Source organism: Myotis lucifugus, unplaced genomic scaffold, assembly GCF_000147115.1.
Source record: "Myotis lucifugus unplaced genomic scaffold, Myoluc2.0 scaffold_7, whole genome shotgun sequence".
Taxonomy (NCBI): domain Eukaryota; kingdom Metazoa; phylum Chordata; class Mammalia; order Chiroptera; family Vespertilionidae; genus Myotis; species Myotis lucifugus.
This window is the reverse complement of record NW_005871055.1, coordinates 4,303,667-4,324,362: the sequence shown is the minus strand read 5'-3', so window position 1 is coordinate 4,324,362 and position 20,696 is coordinate 4,303,667. Positions and strand designations below refer to the sequence as shown.

The 20,696-nt window shown below is 44.6% G+C and overlaps 1 protein-coding gene across 1 annotated transcript in view; it reads left to right on the top strand.

The window, feature by feature from the left end:
- Positions 1-20,696, top strand: part of ENOX1 (ecto-NOX disulfide-thiol exchanger 1) — a 215,958-nt gene that overhangs the window by 107,756 nt on the left and 87,506 nt on the right. The window contains exon 9 of the mRNA XM_023747906.1: positions 16,800-16,984. Coding sequence (XP_023603674.1) covers positions 16,800-16,984 — 185 coding nt within the window. The remainder of the gene's footprint in view (positions 1-16,799; positions 16,985-20,696) is intronic.

The following is a 20,696-nucleotide window of genomic DNA, read 5'->3' as shown; positions in this document are numbered from 1 at the left end:
CTCTCCAATCTGGGACCTCTTGGGGGATGTCCGACTTACCAACAGTTGGTAAGTCGGACATCCCTCTCATAATCCGGGACCACTGGCTCCTACCCGCTCACCTGCCTGCCTGCCTGATCACCCCTAACTCCTCTGCCTGCCTGCCCAATTGACCCTAACTGCCTCTGCCTGCCAGTCTGATCGCCCCTACCTTGTTCCCCTGCCAGCCTGATCAACCCTAACTGCCTCTGCCTCAGTCCCCAGCCTAAGCTGCAGTCTGGCCTCCCTCTGCGGGAGATGACCTGGCCAGGGTTGCCAGGGGAAGGCACCACCCCCATAACCCTGCTGCTGCTGCCACTGCTGGCCTGAGCCTGGGCCCTTCACAGCCGCGTGAGGCTGCCTGAGCCTCAGCCCAGTCCTCGCAGCAGCTGCTGCGGCTTGCCTGAGCCTCAGCCTGGCCCTTGCAGCAGCCACCATGGCTTTGTCCGGAAGGACATCCGGATGGTTGTCCAGAAGACATCCACTCTAATTAGCATATTACCCTTTTATTAGTATAGATATGCAGCCTTAAAATGAATCATGTTTAGAAAACTATATAATGGCATGAGAGAAGGCTCTTGATACATTGCTAAGTGATTGTTAAACAAGAAATAACTGAGGCTGCAAAGCAGTCCAGATCTTTATATGGGGATTTTAGGGGTTCAAGAGGACCCTGAACTGTGCTCTGAGGGTGGAGGAAAAAGACAAAGTTTATAAAAGTACAACCTGCAGGCTTACATAGTTGATTTGAAAGAGTTATGGTTGGTGTAGACAAAAAATAACTAACATTAATTTATATGGGATAGGTTACCATGCTGTTTGCTAGGTTAGAGTTCATAGAAATAAGCCTCAGCCTGAGCATGGCAGCAGGTGTAGCCAGTTGTGGTTGGCACCATCTAAAAGTCCCGGTGCCATCCAGGTATGGACGTGCATAAGACCAACTTCCTCCATGGCCTCTGTCTCCACCTCAGGACCCCATGACATTAGCAACTCCATTTCAGATATTTCTGTTCACAAAGTCAAAGCAGTTACAAATCAATGTATAGGCCATTCCAGTTGTATGTTTGTGTATGTGTTAGACTCACAATTTGTATGTTAGGGGATAATCTGTAAGGATATAGGTCAAAAAATTCTGAGTGATTATCTCTAGATGGTGTGAGAAAAGATGATTTTGTTTTCTTCTTTGTGCATCTCAAAAAAGTTCCATAATATGTACATGTATTGCTTTATTTTAATAATTAAGCTACCGTAAATACTAATTTTTAAATTAAGAGAATCTGATAAAATTCTTATTGATAGAGCAGTACCACCTGGCCATTTTCAATCATTTAGGAAGACAGTCAAAAGCAGTAAAGAACAGTAACAAGTATCAGGAGGACATTTACTGATTGACTTCTTTTGCTTTAAACTAGGGAATTTCCACATTTCATTTACCATAATATGCTTACCTTTCTAGACCACACTGTCTTACCATTTCCTATTTCAAGGGCTGACCATATTTGCATAACTATTTATTAAGGATCCAACAAATAATTCAAGTTCTAAACCAGCCAGACATGTTGAGTTCTTACCCACAGAGATTGGCAATGATGAGTCTCTTCAGGCATAGAAGAGACCCTTAGAAATCATCTTGTATAGCCTCCTCCTTTTTTCACAAATAGGAATATGCAGTCCCATGCTGAGAAATTTTGTTATTTGTCCAAGACAGTAAGTGGAAAGTCTAGAACTCAACACCAGTTTCCTTCTTTCTAGGCTAATGACTTTTCTATGGCATGACTAATTTCATGGGAGAAAAGCTCCAGAATATTCCTGAAATGCCTTAAGTGGCATCCTAAGAGTCAGTTGCCAAATAAAATCCACCAGGGACTTTGAATGCCTGCTATGTGTGTGGCTCTGTGGTGCCATTTGGAGGCAAAGGTATATTGGAGATGCTTATTACATGTTAACCCAGACAAAGCTGGCTGGGCCTTATGCTTAGTCTTTCCATTATTTTCCGTGTTTTCTACTAACTGGAGATTGGTTTCAACACAGGTGGTGTATCCAGAAACTGTTTTTAAGCTCATTCCAACTTTTAAAAATATTCAGGAAATTGGCACGATCCCTTTTCTAGTTGGGTGATATGTATTTCCTCAGAAACAATGTGCTCAATGGTTTTAGGCAAGAGAAAGAAGAAATGATTTCCTTTGGTAAACAGCACATTGTCAAAACCCATGTTTCCACTGCCTAACTCTCCAAAAAAGTAAAAAATTAAAACTAAGGACATTTCTCAAAGCACAGGCATAGAGTTGATGGTTGATCTGCAATGATCTGAGCTACAGTACTAGCCTTTAACTTCCCTTCTTTTCCCATGGTTCCTTTGCATTCCCAGGGCCAGGGAGAGCCTACCTGCCCATCACCATTTTATTGACTCTCCATCTAACTTCAAGATTTAATTGAAGTGCTCTTCCTGCTTCCTGTTCCTGAGGCTTTTCTTTATGAGTTGTACCTCCCAATAAATCTTTAAAATAAGAGTCTATGGGAGAAGATCTGCAATAATATCAATCTTACTGAGATGCACAGACTCTGAGAAGATTTGGCCTAGAAGAAATCTTAGAAGTAATATGTCCTCTCCCATCCCACCCCATGTTCTAAATTAATGAGAAAAATGTGGGTGTGTTTTTTTAACCCCCCCCCCACAATAATTAGTTGGAATGCTGAGAAAGTTCTTCAAGTTTATAGTGGGTAATTTTTGCAATTACAAGTTTTCAGGCACAACTTATTTGGCAAATCTTTTGGAGATAGGATAGGGGATTTCATTCTTCCTTTAGTTATCTACCAGTCAGTTGTTTAAGAAATGTCTCTACCTGCTATCCTAGACTTTCCTAGTGTAGTTTACATGATCTGAGCATCCTAGTCATTCATTTCTCTATGCTTAGTTCTTTTCCTCCTTAAGTTGTCATAAGCAATGTCATAATACAAAGCAGTGATAAAACTAAAACAACAAATATTCAGTGAATTCTCATGATGTATGTGAGAACATGATATCATTTTACTTGCAGTGCCAGATTAAGGAAAAAAATTAGCAAGTGAAATCTTCTAAGACTAATATTCAGTTTTGATCTAAGAGTGTTGCTTATCTACTCTAAAAATATCCTAGTAGCATATCATCAGAGTTCTCTCTGTTCTGGAATAGCACTGGGTCATGGTTCCATACAGTGCCTGCTCTCTATTCTCAGAAGTCTCAGCAAGACTAATAGATAAAGTCTACAAAAAAAAAAAAAAACCCAAAAAAACAAACAAACAAACAACAAAAAAAAAAACTGTGAGAGCTGAGAGTATCTGAGAAGTTGTATAAATCTGTTCATCAGAACTCTGTCTTATACCTGGAGAAGGTTTGTTTTGTTTCTATTTTTTTAATATATTTTTATTGATTTTAGAGAGGGAGAGGAAGAGAGAGTTATAAACATCAATGATGAGAGAATTATTGATTGGATGCCTCCTGTACGCCCCCAACTGGGGATCGAGCCCACGAGCTGGCCATGTGCCCTTGACTGGAATTGAACCAAGGACCCTTCAGTCCGCAGGCTGACGCTCTATTCATTGAGCTAAACCAGATAGGGCTGTTTTGTTTCTTTGTTTTAGCAAATAAGGGTGAAAACATGCTGAGATGGGAAGACCTTCCACCTGCTATGCTCCTTAAAGACTAGTTCAGGATCTTTTCCTCTCTGGCCAGTGCACTGCATTTTACACAAGTGGACAAGAATTTGTTCAGTGAATAGATAGGAAATTAAAACTAGGAAGAGCCCTAGCTGAGTGGCTCAGTTGGTGGGAGTACCATCTGGTACACCAAAAGGTAGCGGGTTTGATTCCCTGTCAGGGCACATGCCTGGGCTCCTTATTTGATCCCAGTTGAGACTCATATGAGAAGCAACCAATTGATGTTTTTCTCATATCAGTGTTTCTCTCTATCTTTCTTTTCCCTCTTCTCTATCTAAAATCAGTAAAAACATATCCTCAATGAGGATTAAAAAAAACTAGGAAGAATGAAATTTTAATCTGTTGAAGGATTTTTTTTCCCGTTTAGTCCAAAGGAAACACACACAACAACAAATTGTCACAGACCTGACTATGTGTTCCAGATGAGGACCCCAGGTGTAATTAAAGCCCCACCTCTCTCTCGCTCTCTCTCTCTCTCTCTCTCTCTCTAATACCCTATGGCCTCCTTCCAATATATAATCGTGTCTGCATGGCACTCTGAGGTCAGTGGTACCAAAATGTGAGATGCAGATCGGCATCACCATAGTTCCTCTCAGGTCTCCCCTCCCAGAAATACCTCCGAGTCCCCAAACTCCCACTGAGTCCAGTCCCTCCTCACTCCTCTGTGGAATTCTACTCCGCCATTATATATCAGAGACTCTGTCACACTTTAGAGCAGGAAGAATGACATGCTCTCTCAAAGTAAAGGATGGAGCTAAAAGAAAAATATTAGTAAGGTAACATTTGAAACTTTTTCCTCTAGAACTAGGTTGAGACTACTGCAGATGGAAAATATATCTTGATTTATTTATTTATTTTTTTAGTAATTGAAAGTTGTTAGATCCTTTGGCTTTTGAAATAGAAATTAAAACTTAATTGGACTGTTTGCCCCTTCCATAGAACGTTTAGGCCCCAAGGAATAGTATAATTGATGCCAGATCATCAGCACTGTGTTCACAAAGCACTTTATGTAAAACTATACATGGCACCTTCTCTCTCATGTTCAATAAAAAGCTAGTAACAAGAGAGCTGCTTTCTCAGAGGGATTCTTTTAACCTTTCAGAAATAAAATATTTCATGCTAATTCCTGCTTAATTGGATGGAAGTCATTTCTTTAAAATCATTGAGCATAAGTTTGAAATCTGTTCCATCCCTGACCTCTTTAATTCAATCAAGGTCACCTCATAAACTTGCCCAAACAGCTCTATTTCTCACTTGGAAAAGGGGGGAGAGGTGTTTAAAAGCATTAGTGTTTGATTATTCGTACTTAACTGGGGCTTTAGCACTTGCAGAGGGTTTTTAAGGTCTTGCTAGTAAGAATAAATCATTGCTCTCTGAAAATATATTCATCAGAAACCAAAAACAAATCATCTTAAGGAGCAAAGCAAAAAAGCAAAAATGGCTTTTTCTGGAGAATTGAAAGAGATTATCATGATCAATAAATAGAGGGCTTTAATATCTCCCAGGGAAATATTGCTATAATTTAGCTATCAGGCAGTTTTCTTGTTTATCTGTTTGGTTGTGTGGGTTTTTTGCTAATCCTCACCAGAGGGTACTTTTTCCATTGCTTTTCAGAGAGAGTGGGAGAGATAGAGGGAAGAAGAGAGAGAGAGAGAGAGAGAGATCGATGTGAAAGACAGATTGGTTGCCTCCTGCACACGCTCCTACTGGGCCAGGGATTAAACCTGCAACCCAGGTATGTGCCCTTGACCAGGAATCGAACCCGAGACCCTTTGGTGTGTTGGCCAAGGCTCTAATCACTTAGCAACACCGGCCAGGGGCAGACAGATTTTAAAATATGAGCATTCTCCCTGCCCAAGGACTCAGAGAAGATGAATGCTAGGTTTATGGGAGCAGGATTTGTAGTACTCAGGCTCTGGGGATGAGAAGTAATGAGAAGATGTGTCCTATTGAAGAATGCGAAGTGGAGCCAACTGAATGAATGAGAAACCAAGAGTTCTGCAGTAAATGTTGAGAGGCTTCATTCCCATTTTCTAGGACTGACTGGGGAATGTCAAGCTCTCCTCGAAGCTCTTTTGAAGGGAGGGCCATGTGGGTGGCCATGTCATTAGAAAGGCTCTGAAAAGGTGGCCCACATGAGTGAGAATAGGTATCCCTGGAAGAGAGAGTTTAGGGTCACTGAAAAGAGCAAAGAACTAAGTGAACAGATGAGGTCAGAAGCCCCTTGAACTATTTTAGTTTTGTTTCCGGGTGGCTTGGCAAATGAGGTCCCTTCTCCAAGCCTCAGCACTAACATAAGGCTCATCCTGAGAGTTTCCTCAAGATTGTGAGAAATAACCAGTTAAGGGATTCCGTGGCATCTGCAAATCCCAGGTACTTTGGCAATGTTGAGAATTGACACTGGAGCAACAACAGAAGGTCTAAATGAGATGTTCCAGCCTTGGCTGCACATGAGACAGACCTGGGGAGCTACCTACAAATACCAATGGCTGGGAGTTAATGCCCTGGCGGCGGTGTTATTAAAATGCCCCTCAGTGACTCTGGGGCACAAAAGATTGAAAACACTGGCATGTAACAGGAGGATTCCTGGCTGTCAATAATAGGTCAGGAAGAAGGGGAAAAAAACAGGTTGAGGTCAGGCAGTAAAATATGAGAATGAGAGGAAAATAAAAATGGAGTAAGAGATAAAGTGGTTTAGTGGGAAGGAAGTGACTGGCATAGGCAATAATAAAAAAAAAACAAAGAAAGAAGAAATGAACGGGAGGTCGTTTTTTAGTCTAGGTATGACATGTGTGACACAGGTGGGGAATCCCCTGATGCTGTGAGTGCCAGGCGCACTCGAAGTGCCTGTGGTTAGTTGGGACAGAGGCTACCTGGGAGGACAGAAGACGTGAAGGCAGGCAGATGCAGAGACATGTGAGGAGAACCAAGGACAGGGTCCCTGTGGTTTGTTTTTTTTTTTTCCTGACTCTGGGAGAACAGCCAGGGACTTGTTTGCTCATCTGTCAGTGGTGAGAGAGGGAAGCAGGGATGCGTGGACATATAACGAAGAGAAAAGACAGCTAGCAGCTGCCTGGGGAGAGCTTGCACACAGGCCCGGCCCTGTCTCCTCCAGTGAGAGGCTCGGTCTAGGGTGGTGAGTTCCCGAAGACACAGCACTCACTGCAGGGCCGCTCCTGGGCCCAGGCCACAGCCCGCTGCAGCGGGAACCTTCTCCAGAAACGCGGTTGCGAAGAAAAGTAATACCCAACATCTAGTAGATCAGAACACCGTGTTGTGGAGAGACTGCGCTGAGGATTTCTGAAAGCATGCCGTCACAGTATCCTCACAGGGGAGGCAGTGAGTGGCTTTCAGAGAGGAACAGGTGGGTAGATTAATGAAATGTAAGAAGGCAAGGCAAGTGGCAGAGACTCCTAACGGCCATGTTGGATGATAAAAGCTGGAGAGGAGAGGGTCTTTCAATAACAGAGAAGCTGCTAGAAAAGCCTGAGAGAAAGCAGGTGTCAAACAATAATGAAACAATTCTAAGAGTGGAAGACGGTTATAAAGAAAGCATGAAGAAATAGGGATGGTTTTAAAAGGCTGTGCAGCTGTGAAAAAGAAGGCTCTCTTACCCCCTGAGACAGCATGGAGGGACCTGGAGAGCATTATGCTAAGTGAATAAGCCAGTGAAAGGAAGAGTATCTCATGATCTCACTCATATGTGGAATCTAATACAAATACCAATGGCTGGGAGTTAATGCCCTGGAGGCTGTGTTATTAAAATGCCCCTCAGTGATTCTGGGGCACAAAAGATTGAAAACACTGGCATGTAACAGGAGGATTGATGGCTGTCAATAATAGGTCGGGAAGAAGACAAAAAAAAAACAAAACAAAAACACAGGTTGAGGTCAGGCAGTAAAATATGAGCATGAGAGGAAAATAAAAATGGAGTAAGAGATAAAGTGGTTTAGTGGGAAGGAAGTGAACAAAATAAATCGAGGAACAAAGTAGATCCAGAGACATAGACGCATGCAGCAGAGTGACCTATTTCAGATGGGAGGGGGGGGGCAAGAAGAGATTAGCTAATGAACGTATATGCATATATGCATATATGCATAGCCCATGGACAGACAATAGGGCAGGGAAGACCTAGGGAGAGGAAGGGAGCAGGGTGGAGGGAGTCAATGGGGGGGGCGGGAAGGGACATCTGTAATACTGTCAACAAAGAAGATACATTTTTAAAAGGCTAGGGAAGGGGTTCTGAAACTTCAGCATGCATTAGAATCATCCTAGAAATGTGCTGAAATGCATATCCCTGGGCCCCATTCCAAAAACTCGGGTTCAGACGTCTGGGACGGGACCAGGAAGCCTCACCTAAGAGATCCCAAGGTGAGACAGACGGGGGCTGTCTGTGGCACAGACACCAGCCTGGCGATGCCAGTTAGTTGTTCACACCAGTGTCCTTCTCCCTTGGCTGTGCGTTTAGAGAGGATCTTCGTGGTGATGCCAGGCACACACAGGCGGCATAAATCACTCTCAGCGTCGGTGCCGAGGATATGGGCAGGAGAAGACTTCCGGGCAGCCCATCACTTCCCACCAAGCTTAAAACAAAGTCTCGGTTCCCATTTAGACTAGAGAGTTTCTATAAGGCAAAAACTGAAGCGGGGAGGGGGGCTTTTCTCTTCAGCTCATCTTTGTTACCACAATATTTGGTGTTTTACTATAAAGTAAAGACTGTGGGAAAAGTCGCTAATCCTTGCAAAGGGCAATGCCTCGTACTGAGAACATACTTAACTTTGGGGCTGACCCTCATTTCACCTTTCAGGAAGTGGATGTTTTATGTGGTAGAAACCTCCAGTTCAGGAGTGTGTGGGGGGAGGTTTAGGGGGGGGGTTAGGGAGAGTAGGAAAAATTACTTCCTGAGGCAAGATTTCTTGAAGGAAATTAGAAGTGATCTTTTGTTAAAAGGGAAAGAAACCTCCAAGTTAAAAGGACGGCCTTAACATTGCCGGCAGATCATCTGAGAGGAGTAATTCCTTCAGGGGAAGGGCTGCTGTTCAAAGCTTTTCTCAATAAAGAATTATTAAAAAAAAATAAAAAAGCTTCTCTCTTTGGACAAGGTCTACGACAACGCAGGGTGAAGTCTGCAGAGCAGGCCCACTGGTGGAGTGCTGTTCCCAAGGTGGGGCGAGGCCGAGGCCAAGGGAGGGGTCACCCCGTCAGTGTGGGTTTACCTTGGTTTAAATCTGACTCCCTGTAAAGCAGCAGTTCTCAACCTGTGGGTCGCGACCCCTTTGGCGGTCGAATGACCCTTTCACAGGAGTCGCCTAAGACCATCCTGCATATCAGATATTTACATTACGATTCATAACAGTAGCAACATTACAGTTATGAAGTAGCAACGAAAATAATTTTATGGTTGGGTCACAACATGAGGAACTGTATTTAAAGGCCAGAAGGTTGAGAACCACTGCTGTAAAGAATCTTTAACACCTCAGAGGTGGAAGAAAAAGTAGTCCTGCATCTTGGAATTGGAAACAGGGATTGAAAGTGAAAAAGGAAACGAAGTCTAATCAAAAGAAAAGGCGTCCAGGCGATGCCCCTCTTGATGTGCCTGCTGCCTGGACTTGGGGCTCTCAGCGCAGCCTCCTCTCCTCAGCCTCACTGATCCTTGCTGTCAGCCTTGGCACTTTCCCGGAGATGGCTGGGCCCCTGTGGATATGTCTCCGCTGGGGGGCAGCCCTCTCCTGCTTCCCCCCAGCTGACTTCAGCTGCCCAGCCCAGGCTCCTTCATGAAAGAGCCCTCGCTCAGCTCTGCTTTCCCAGCCTGGAGCCTCCTCTCCCCACCCTACCACTGTAACACCCTGTGGGGCGAGCCCCGCCCACCCCCAGGGCAGTTCTTAGAAGCTGCCCCAGGCCCATACCTGTGTTGGGGGCAGGGGCACTTCTCAGGTCAGGTGGGGGCCACTCTGAGCCTAGAGCAGGCACTCAGCTAAGGTTCCCAGGAGTCACTGCAGATGTGCTTTCCTGGGGTTAGGCATCCCTCACCCTGGGGCTCTAAAAGCTTCCCTCACCAGCACAGCGCCCTGCAGTGACGTTCTAAAGGGCAGAGGCACCCTGCTGTTGGAAGCCTGTTTCCTTCCCCTCTTTTCCTCTGAGGACAGTGGGGGTAGATTTGGGAGGTATCAGAGGATAATGTCAATGGGAAAGTGATGAAGCGTGATGTGAATTCTCAATAGCTCAGGACCCAGAAGCAACCCAGCCGCTGCCTCTGTGCAGACCACTTCATTAGGAAGAGCTGTGTGGAGGGAGGGCAGAGGGTTTTTTTCCGAGGCGCCTGCTGTTGGTTGTGCCTTCAGACTAACATTTAAGCCATTATAATAGCAGGATCTGCTTTACCTGCACTCTCCAAATTACCCTCCTTCCATTGGTCTCACGCAAGGAAGGAAGCAGACACTGCATTGTGCTTCTGTTTAGCTCTCCCCAATAATAACTAATGCGCAGACTGTAATACACACCGCAAGTATAAAATGTTATGTCAATGCTAAGTTGTAATAATAATCATCCTGCAACAGTGTAGCAGAAGGAATTTCCGTGGGCAATTTGAGGAAGATTGCTGTTTCAGTGGCGATACAGGTGTTACTGCAACACAGATCGATTGAGGTTCGTGGATACCAGAGGAGGCGATCTAGCAGGAGACTGGCCCTGCGCAGGCACCTCACCATGCTTCCCAGCTCTGAGCCTGGATGCTGGGAGCACCGAGCGACCGAGGGGCGACCGAGGGACCGCAGCCCCAAGAGCCTCAGTGCTTCACGTCATCATCTGAGGGTGGGGGGGCTGCACCTTCCTCGGGCCCCTTCAGACCCTGGGGACAGACCTGTGTGGGCAGAGGGGTTTCTGCCACCTTTACTCTAATCAGCGGTTCTCAACCTGTGGGTCGTGACCCTTTCACAGGGGTCGCCTAAGACCATCGGAAAACACATATAATTACATATTGTTTTTGTGATTAATCACTATGCTTTAATTATGTTCAATTTATAACAATGAAATTGGGGGTCACCACAACATGAGGAACTGTATTAAAGGGTCGCAGCATTGGGAAGGTTGAGAACCACTGCAACTGAAGGCGCAGGACACACAAAAGCAGAACGTAGGTGAGGAGGCCGTGGGGTAGGCACTCTAGCGGCGGCGCCTGCAGAGTCCCGAGAGCAGCGTGAGTCCTGGGACACAGCTCTCCACAGGGAACGTAGGAACTGCTGAGGCTCCAGAGCTCAGCAGTTACTGGCTATCAGTGTGGCCCCGTCAGAGGAGAGAGACCCCTCAGTGGTTCCGATCAGCCTCAGACAGCCGTGGGCAAACTACGGCCCGCGGGCCGGACGGCCGTTTGAAATGAATAAAACTAAAAAAAAAAAGACCGTACCCTTTTATGTAATGATGTTTACTTTGAATTTATATTAGTTCACACAAACACTCCATCCATGCTTTTGTTCCGGCCCTCCGGTCCAGGTTAAGAACCCATTGTGGCCCTCGAGTCAAAAAGTTTGCCCACCCCTGGGTTAGAATAACACCACTTTTTATAAGTAAGTCCCAAATCTTCAGTGGCTTAAAAAACGTACATTTATTTCATGGGCACAGAAGACTCCAAAGCAGATAGTCTTGGCCTGTGGGCACCTGTCCTCTGGGTGGCGATTCAGAAACCCGGGTGCATGCCAGCAACGGGGAGAGAACGAGGGATTGAACAGAAGGCAAAGGTCACTCCCTCAGGCTTCACTGGTGAAAAGTAGTCACACGGTGACCCCTGAGGCGCTCACCTCTCAGGAGCAGCACTGCCCTGAGCAGAGGAAACAGTGCCGTCTCGGCCACAGAAGACCACCTGGGGACCCCGTGCCCTGCAGGGAGGCCTGCAGCCGGCAGTGTCTCTAAGTCACCAGGCCACCCAGGCTGGAAGGCGAGCAGATACCCTGGGGATGCCTTCGAGGCCTCAGAGCCATCCAGTCACCCAGGGTTCTGGACCTACCAGCACAGCCCCTGTCTGGGCAGCAACCGATGAAATCCTTGGAAAGGACTTTCCTGGCACACGGGAAAGAAGCACAGTTTTGCCGCATCCCGGGCATTCCACCCCGTTCCAGAAGGACATCTGGCAAAGCGGAGGGAAGATGTTAAACACAGAGTTCCCCAAAGACACAAAGACAGACTGTTCTTGAGAAATCCTGATATTGTTAGAAACAATTTGTTAAAGTGTTTTATTAGTTAGTTACCTCTTGCCTGAGCATGAAAAGGATATTAACATACTATTAGCTTACGGGACATAACCCCAAATAACTTACATTTTTCATTTAGTGCTAATTATTTTTCTGAGGCTGGCTCAGGCCGGTAAGAGAGAGATTTCAAGGCTTTCATCAGATTATTTACTTAGAGAAGTTAAGCATGCCCTTATCTGTTTCCATGGAAACACACATAAGTAATACAAGAGACAGAGGAGGAGGTCACTTTGACCATAATTAATATAAAGGATAATGGTTTATGTGGCATCTAGAAAGAGTACAGTGAGGTGACGTAATACCTTTAAAACCCCTTCTTTAGCAGTGTAATTTAATCTTTGGATCAATTTTCATACTAGTATCACTTTGGTAATTTTAGTAATCCGGTGCTAATTTTTAAAGTGTAACTTAATCTTGTTTAGCAAAGCTTTTTCAATGTTGTTATTTCATTTTTGATTCAATCAAAACATTTCAGTAGCAGTTTTTCTAAGGTCCCGGACGAGTCTACAGCGATCGATGGCTGCCCTGGCCTTACCCTGGTGTCTGCCGCAGCTCCTCGCACCTGGCCTCTCGAACAGTGGTACATGGTGAATGAATTGATGATAATCCAGAGGCATCACTACATTCAGCAATGCCTTTAAAATCGCCAAAGGAAGATTTAATTATGTTCAGAAGAGTTTACATTTAAAGGGTCTTATTGTATGCTTTTTTAAAATTGAAAATCAGTCATCCACATGTGGTAGCTGTTAGCTAAATATTCCATTTATTGGAACACAGTGCACTCCTTGGGATTCTTACAAAAAGATGCATACCGTAGTTTATTTTTAATCCTTAAGCTTATTTGAATAGTGGATTTATTGTGCAGTCTCTCAAGGGTAAATTTTATCATGGAAGCTTCATTACACATTTTTCAAAACCATTTAATTTAATACAGTGTCCCAGAAAGAACTAAAGAGAAATGAAAGAGTGGACCTTTTGAGTTTTGGAATTTTTAATACACTGAGAAATTATGTTAGTTAAAAATTATTAGGATTTTGTTTCTTTTAGAGCTCCGGTCCAACAAACATAATCTAGCTTCCTCCCGGGTGGAGTCAATGTTGGCTGCAACATGATGCTGAATAATGTTTACAAACATGTGGCCTGGAGTTAAGTGGAGTCAATATACAATTTCTCACCCTTTAGAAGATAACCATTTTGCTGTCACATGAGTAACCACATTTTTTAAAAAATATCTTGCTTGAAATCATTTAATCAAGAATGTAAATCAGTTATATGCCCAATTATAAAAACATTGATGCGATTGGCTATGGTATTGATCTGGGGGGTGGGAATAGGGGGTTGGATAGAGGAACAGGTGTTGGGTTTTTTATATAGACAATGCTATCACACTCCTATTCCAGAAATGCGAACAACATTGTATCCTACTTGGCAGGCACAGTGGTCACTTGGCTTAGCCAAGAATAAGAACTGTCAGTAGTGCCACTTCACAGGCTTATAAGAGAACCCCTAAAATAATGGATGGTGCACTCTCCTATATATATTATGTTCAGATAATATATTTAAATAATGTTGCTGGCTCATGCTTTATAGCTGCTTGCATTTTGCTACACAGATTTCAGCATATCGTGCAGACTATGCAATTCATTTGGAAAATGTAATTTTCATCCCTGCATACTAATCGATTTCTTCACAAACACCTGCTATCAGTTATGATAATAAAAATGCCAGTCTGAATTGAGAAAGGGCCAAATAGAGCTTCCTAAGGAAATGACTTAAGTGTCTTTGAATGCTACTAAATGTAGTAATATGCTTATGTAGTGCCAACACTTTCTTCATCATTTGCATTTTCTGTAATTTTGCCCTATTACAACATCCCTCTTTGGGAAACTGAACTGTCAGGAGTTGGTGTCTCAGGGTGTGGACAAGATCTGAAGTTGGGCTGCACGGTGCCAAAACACACTAGCTCATGTTCCTGGGTGTACCCTGGCCCATTTCTGGTTTTCTAAGTCCCTAAAAACTCTAAAATCAGCTGATCCTTAGCTCTAAAATCAGCTGATCCTTAGTTTCACTCCCACATATACACCAAATAAAATTTCCCTTATTCATTCCCTTCAGCTTCCAGTTCATCCTAAATCACCAAACCAATCATCCTAAATCACCAAACCAATCATCCTAAATCACCAGTTTCCTCATGTACTCCCACTGCCCGAGCACCGTCAGTGCTGCTCAACTGGTCACCCCAGTGAGCCCATCTCTGCATTCTGACTCCTGAAGCCTCCGTCCTCTCTCATCACCTGACACAGTTCACCTGCCTCTTTCTGCTTCCACACAGACTCTTCCCTGTTTGGTCAGCCTTCCCCTGCTTCCTGCCCCAAATACTCTCTCCTCAGTTCTCGCCTCTGGACTTTTGCTTGTGCTTTGGCTCCTGACTAGCTGTCCTTCCCAGTTCTTGGCTTGCATCCTTCTAAGCCACTTTGATTATTCCAGCCTGCCTGTTTCCTTCTCTTCTCTGAACTCCCATTGGTGACTCCCTTGTTACATCCCTTGATACTAAGTTGCTTGTTTAGTCATTCAGCCAACATTTATTGAGCTCTGACTCTATGGCAGGCAGCACACTGCCCTCTCTTCCTTTGAATGTGTTAGTTTCATTCAAATGTGTCACTTTCTATTACATTTTAAGCTCCTTGAGAGAAGAGATATATTTTTCTGATCCAAAATGCCCAGACAGGTCTGGGCACAGAGAAAGTATGCAGTAAATGCTTGTTGACTAATTGATCCCTAATGGCTGGTGCTAGGGAATTTTCTGGTTAATTGCATGTTCTATTTGATTAGTAATTCAGTGTTGACTATACATAGATTATCATTTTGAAAAGCAGAATACCGTAAAACACTCAACTGTAAGACTATTTGTGACATAAATTGATGTTTGATATTTGAGGAGAGAATGCAGTGGGTGTCACAGCGCTCGGTACAGACCTGTCATCCTTGTACTGTGAGCTGCAGGTAGAGCAGTGGTTCTCAACCTTGGTTGCACATTAGAATCACCTGGGAATCTTTTTAAAATCCTGATTTCTGGGCCTCATCCTCCGGAAATTCTGTTTCTTTGTTATGGGGTGGGGCCACCACATTAGTAACAAAGAAACAGAATTTCCGGAGGATGAGGCCCAGGTGATTCTAATGTGCAGCCAAGGTTGAGAACCACTGAGGTAGAGCCTCTGGGAGGCTGCCCCCGGCCTGGCTCTCTGGGCTTGGGGTGGTGGTGGTGGTGAGCATGGACTGAGAACCAGATGTGCAGTAGGTCCACACTATGCCCCCACAAACCAGAGCTTACTTCTAGGAGGAAGTTACTGATAACAAGCTGTTACATTTTTCTCCCACTTTTCTCTTGCTTCCAAGAGTAGAGAATGAATTTTCTGTGGGAGGGAGAAAAGAGTGTGGAAAACTGGTGGGAGAGGGAAAGGGGAGCGTCCAAGACTGGTTTCAAACAATCTGATAAGAACCGAACACATCTGGACGGCACAGCAGCCCAGTGACTCAAAGCGAAGACGGAGCCAGCAGCCTGGGCGTGATCGCTGTGCTGCTCGCTTTGAGGGACTGGACAAGTTCTCTGCCTCTTCCATGCCTCGTTTTTCTCATCTGCAAAGAGTGGGATAACAGCAGCACCGGCATCATAGGCTTCGGGGAGGGGGGGGGTAGTTGTAAAAGTGAGTCAGGCCATGGAAGCTCGTGGCCCAGTGCCCATTATATGGTGAGTGCTCAGCAAGCAATAACATTCCTATGGGAGAGACCACGAAGCAATTAGCTGCAATGTGGGGGAGGGTTCCCCATCCTTAATTTTCTCTTTGTTCATTCATTCTCCGCTTTTATTCAGTCTCCGTTGTTTCCGAAGGCTTGATGTATACGAGCCTGAGTGGACTGTCTCCGTTTCTCAGTAGATGGAGATGTGACTGAGGCCTGGATCTACACACAGAGAACTTTAGGGTTCAGGGAGGAGTAGGCGCGTACCCACTCGGCCTTGTGGAGAAAAAGCGGTTTAAACTGTTGGTAAAACCTATGGAACGAGGTTACCATTCTGATAGGAGTTAGAACAATTTGCCCCAGCAGCAGAGGAGGCTGACGGTGTGCATATATAAATCCACCCTCCTCAGGGCTGCTGCTGCTGCCTCACCCTGTGCAGCCACCAAGGGTGAGAAAGAAGGCGGCGCTGGAGGAGAGCGTGTGGATGGGCTGTTGCCTGGGAGGCAGAATGCTGCCATTGCTGAGCAGCACGTAATGCTGCCATCGCTGAGCAGCACGTACTGACTTTTGAGAGGGTGCCGAGGATATGGGGAGAGGGCATGACACAGAACGTTGGAAGAAATTAATCCTATGCCCACATTAAACATTCATATGTAAGACAGGACTCCCGACTAACGAGTTTTTTGAGATACGAGCCGTCTCTTGGCCGATTTTTTGCTTTGAGTTGCGAGCTAAAATTCAGGTTACGAGCCAGCTTCAGATACCCCACCGCTAGTTGGCGCAGCAAAAGTCACAGTGAACGCCACAACATCAGCCCAGCATCACGTGTCTCACTCGTTCACTGTTGATTTGACATACGAGTAATTTGAGTTACGAGCTCCATCACGGAACGAATTAAACTCGTAAGTCAAGGCCCCACTGTAGATGAAAATTGCAAAAGAAATGATGCTCACCCACGGCAGAGAGCCCTGGAACAAGGCGTTTGGTTTTACTTCTGAGCTGGTACCACCTGGTAAGAGTTTGGGCGAGGGTCCCTTTCCCATAGAAGGCCCTGTCGGTCTAAGCAGGAAGGTGACTCACCTGAGCTCATTGTTTGCCCCCCAGCCCTGGCGGCTCAGGCCTACGCCCTTAAAGAGGAGAATGACAGTCTCCGCTGGCAGCTGGATGCCTACAGGAATGAAGTGGAGCTGCTGAAGCAAGAAAAAGAACAGCTTTTCCGAACAGAAGACAACCTCACCAAGGACCAGCAGCTCCAGTTCCTGCAGCAGACCATGCAAGGCATGCAGCAGGTACGGGCCCAGGCGTGTTGTTGTTGTTGTTTCGTTTTGCTTTTTAGGAAAGGGATGTGTGTAGTCGTTGGACGTGAAATGAGAGCCATTTGCAGGGCAGGTGAAGAAGAAGAAATGACAACTGAAAAGCTAAGCTGCTAGGACAGGAAAGTGTGATGACTGTGTGTGGGAGGGTAGAACCTGGCGAAAACCGCAGATAAAGAAATTACGTTGAGAAAGGCACCCTCTAGGTAGGAAACGCAGGAAGAAAATCTAGGCGATGGAAAGGATTGCAAATGAAATTGAGCTGCGCAGCAAACAGGCAGAAATCCTGATTGTGACACAGGTGCTTTGTAATCTCAGAACTTTTAAATGAAAAGCATGCTGACTGATTTACAGAAGCATGGGGAGTTTGTTTATTTTCAAGATCAATGAAAACATAAGCTACATTGTTTCCACTTCTTCTGGATTATACCTGGGATCTAGTCAGGTTCCATGAGCACACTAGGCATATAGTTAAGACATGTTGTTGATGGGATGGATGAAGTACTAGAATTTGGGGGAACTGGCAACTCACAAATAAGTCAATATGTGTGCTTTTGTTAATGAATTCCAGATACCTTGCACACTCAAGTTAAATGTGTATTTCCAGCAATTACTAGAAGGAGGCAGATGCTGTGGGCTTCTGAAGAAGGGAATGGAACACAGACTGTGGGAAATGAGGGATTGAAGAGAGGGGAAAGCTGAGCCCTGGCAGTGGGGGAAGCAAATCAAAGATTCACAGCTGGATTTATACCTGAAAACATCAATTGATATCTGATACACTTAGGGTGTTTGGACCTTTGAGTTATCATAGAATAATATAGTACAAATTATCATCATACATAGGTATTTTTTTTTACCCCTCTGAATATGTAAATCTAACCACTCTTTCCTGGAAAAAAGAAAGAAAAAGAGATCGTTTTTATTTAAACAATGGGAAATTTAAGTAGGATAATGGGAAATTAAATCCTATATAATAAAAGGCTAATATGTAAATCGACTGAACGGCGGAATGACCGGTCGCTATGACATGCACTGACCACCAGGGGGCAGACGCTCAACACAGGAGCTGCCCTCTGGTGGTCAATGCACTCCCACCAGGGAGCACCACTCAGCCAGAAGCTGGGCTCACGGCTGGCGAGCACAGCAGCAGTGGCAGGAGCCTCTCCCACCTCTGCAGCAGCGGACACCCCCTGATGGGTCCTGGACTGCAAGAGGGCATAGACTGGGCTGAGGGACCCCCCACCCCCACCCCAGTTCACGAATGTCATGTACCAGGCCTCTAGTGTACATATAATGAATGATATTTTTTAAATCCCTCCATCCATATTGACTGCTGTCTAAGATCTGGGGCCTGATTTGCCTACAAAACTATCTTAATGATTAGAGGTAGCTGCTGCAGAAACATTCACCAAGCAGGGAAAAAATAATTGAGGAAAAGGGATATGAAAAGAAATGAGGATTAAGATATAAACATATTAATGACCAAGTCACAGAAATTATGTCTTAAACATTTACTGCCATTTTAAAGCAATTTTTGAGTCTTGGCTTTGAGTCTGACTGGTTGATGTTCACAGCGTGTGTTAGACACATCAGTGAGACTCAGAGGTAAGAGTTCACCGGGAAAATGTCATGACAGTTGTTGCTCAGGTCCCTGTGCTTGGAAATCGGTGTAACAGCTGCTGTGTGAGTCTCCTAGGCTTGTCCAGATGCCCCAACACTGAGTGTGTGTTGGCTCCCTTGCCAAGAGAAGAGCCTGCTAATTTCCCAAAAGACCACAAGCTACTCTGCCACACCTCCCACAACTGGCCCTCTTTTCTTCTGGGAAAGATTATCCTAGTTGCTTTAAAAGTTGGTAAACCCTTTAAAGTGGTTGAAGATTCAAATCTAAGAAAGTCAGAGGAGATGAGGATGTGCTCATCAGTCAGGGGGGAAAAAAGTATATTGTGTGTGGAGGGGTGGGGGAGGCAGCCAAGGGCCTGGCCCACACAGGGGCAGTGTTATAAACCACCACCCAACCACAGCCCCTTTCAGGGGAATTCGGTTGCTGCAGCTTCTCATGCATTTGCAGAATCTCCTTAGTAGGAAAATTATTTTCGTATAGTTCTTTTGTTTGTTTTGGGGGGTTTTGTTTTGGTTTGGTTTAAACAACAGAAATTCACTACCTCACAGTTCTGGAAGCTAGAAGTACAAGATCAAAATGTCAGCAGGGTTGGTTCCTCTGAGGGCTGTGGGGAAGAACCTGTTCCATGGCTCTCCCCTGGCTCCTGGTAGTTTGCTGGGAATCCTTGTGCTTCCTTGGCTTGTAAACACATCACCTTGTTTTTTGCCTTTTTCTTCTTCACAGGTATGTGTGTCTGTGTCCAAATTTTCACTTTTTATAAGGACATAATTTGTATATGATTAAGGGACAAATTTCACTGTAACCTCAGCTTAACTAATGGCATCTGCGATGACTCTTTTCAAGTAAGGTTACATTCTAAGGTACATGGGACTAGAACTTCACCATATAAGTTTTGGTCGGGGAATATACAGTTCAATCAGTAACAATCACATAGTACATATGTAACCGAGACCAAGGTTTGGCTACCTGCTGCCACAAAAGCCAAACTTCTGAGACAGGTGCTTGTGAAAGAGGAAAAAGGTTTGTTCAGGTGCTGACCATCAGGAAGATGAGGGAGTCTTGTCCTAAAAGCCATCTTCACATCTCAGTGCAGGCCGAGGTTTTTATACAGAGGAAGAAGGAAAGCAGAACAAAGAGATTAAAGGGAGAGGGTTGAAAGGGTCTCAGACCAGCAGAGTCCATTCCAATAAGGACCTCGAAACTGGTCACATGAGGGTCTGGTGTGGGTCATCCTGGTTTTCATTATCCTGATTTTCATTATCCTGGTTTTATGTCATCTTGGTTTTATGGTTGAAGATCAGCAATTCTCCTAGAACTAGGATGCCTGAAGGTTGGAGTCTGTATCTTCTGAAGTTAGTTCCTAGGATACTTATACAAATATGCTGTTTATCTATAAGCTACATATTAGTCAGAGTCAGCATTTACAGAAACAACATCAAACGAATATTGGGGTGGGTTACAGATAGTCAGAATATATTTGGAATGGAGGAATGAATGGACAAAGACACAGAAGCACGAACTAGCGTGGTGCCTTTCAGGAGTTCTGGTTCATTTGGGATTCTTGGGTCATAAACAGCAAGGCAGACAGTGGTGAGAGCTGACATCCTGGAGGATTGACTGTGTAGCGCCTCCTTAGCACATGGGAAGCACTAACCCAGTGGCAGTAAATGTGAGTTTAATTTTTACTGGTTGTTAGGTAGATGCATTGCAATCTCTGTGGCAACCCATCTTTAATATCGTTTTAAAATATACCGTATATGCTTGTTAAGATTTATATCTCTACCTTAACATCACTTTGAATAAATTATCACAACTTGCTAAATTGAGAACCACAGCAAATAACTCTCCTTACTCTAAAACCTACTCTCAATCTGTCTGCTGTCTACTTTTTAAACTAGAAAATCATGATGTCACGGGAAAGTCAACAGGTAGAGAAGGGGTCGGCCTCCCATATGTCATTGATTTAGCAATCCATGTATTTCTGTTATAAACAAAAGGGGAAAAAAGGAGTCTCAACAGCCTTAGAACTAGCATACAGGTTTTAGAATTAACTTCAAGTTTAGCCAA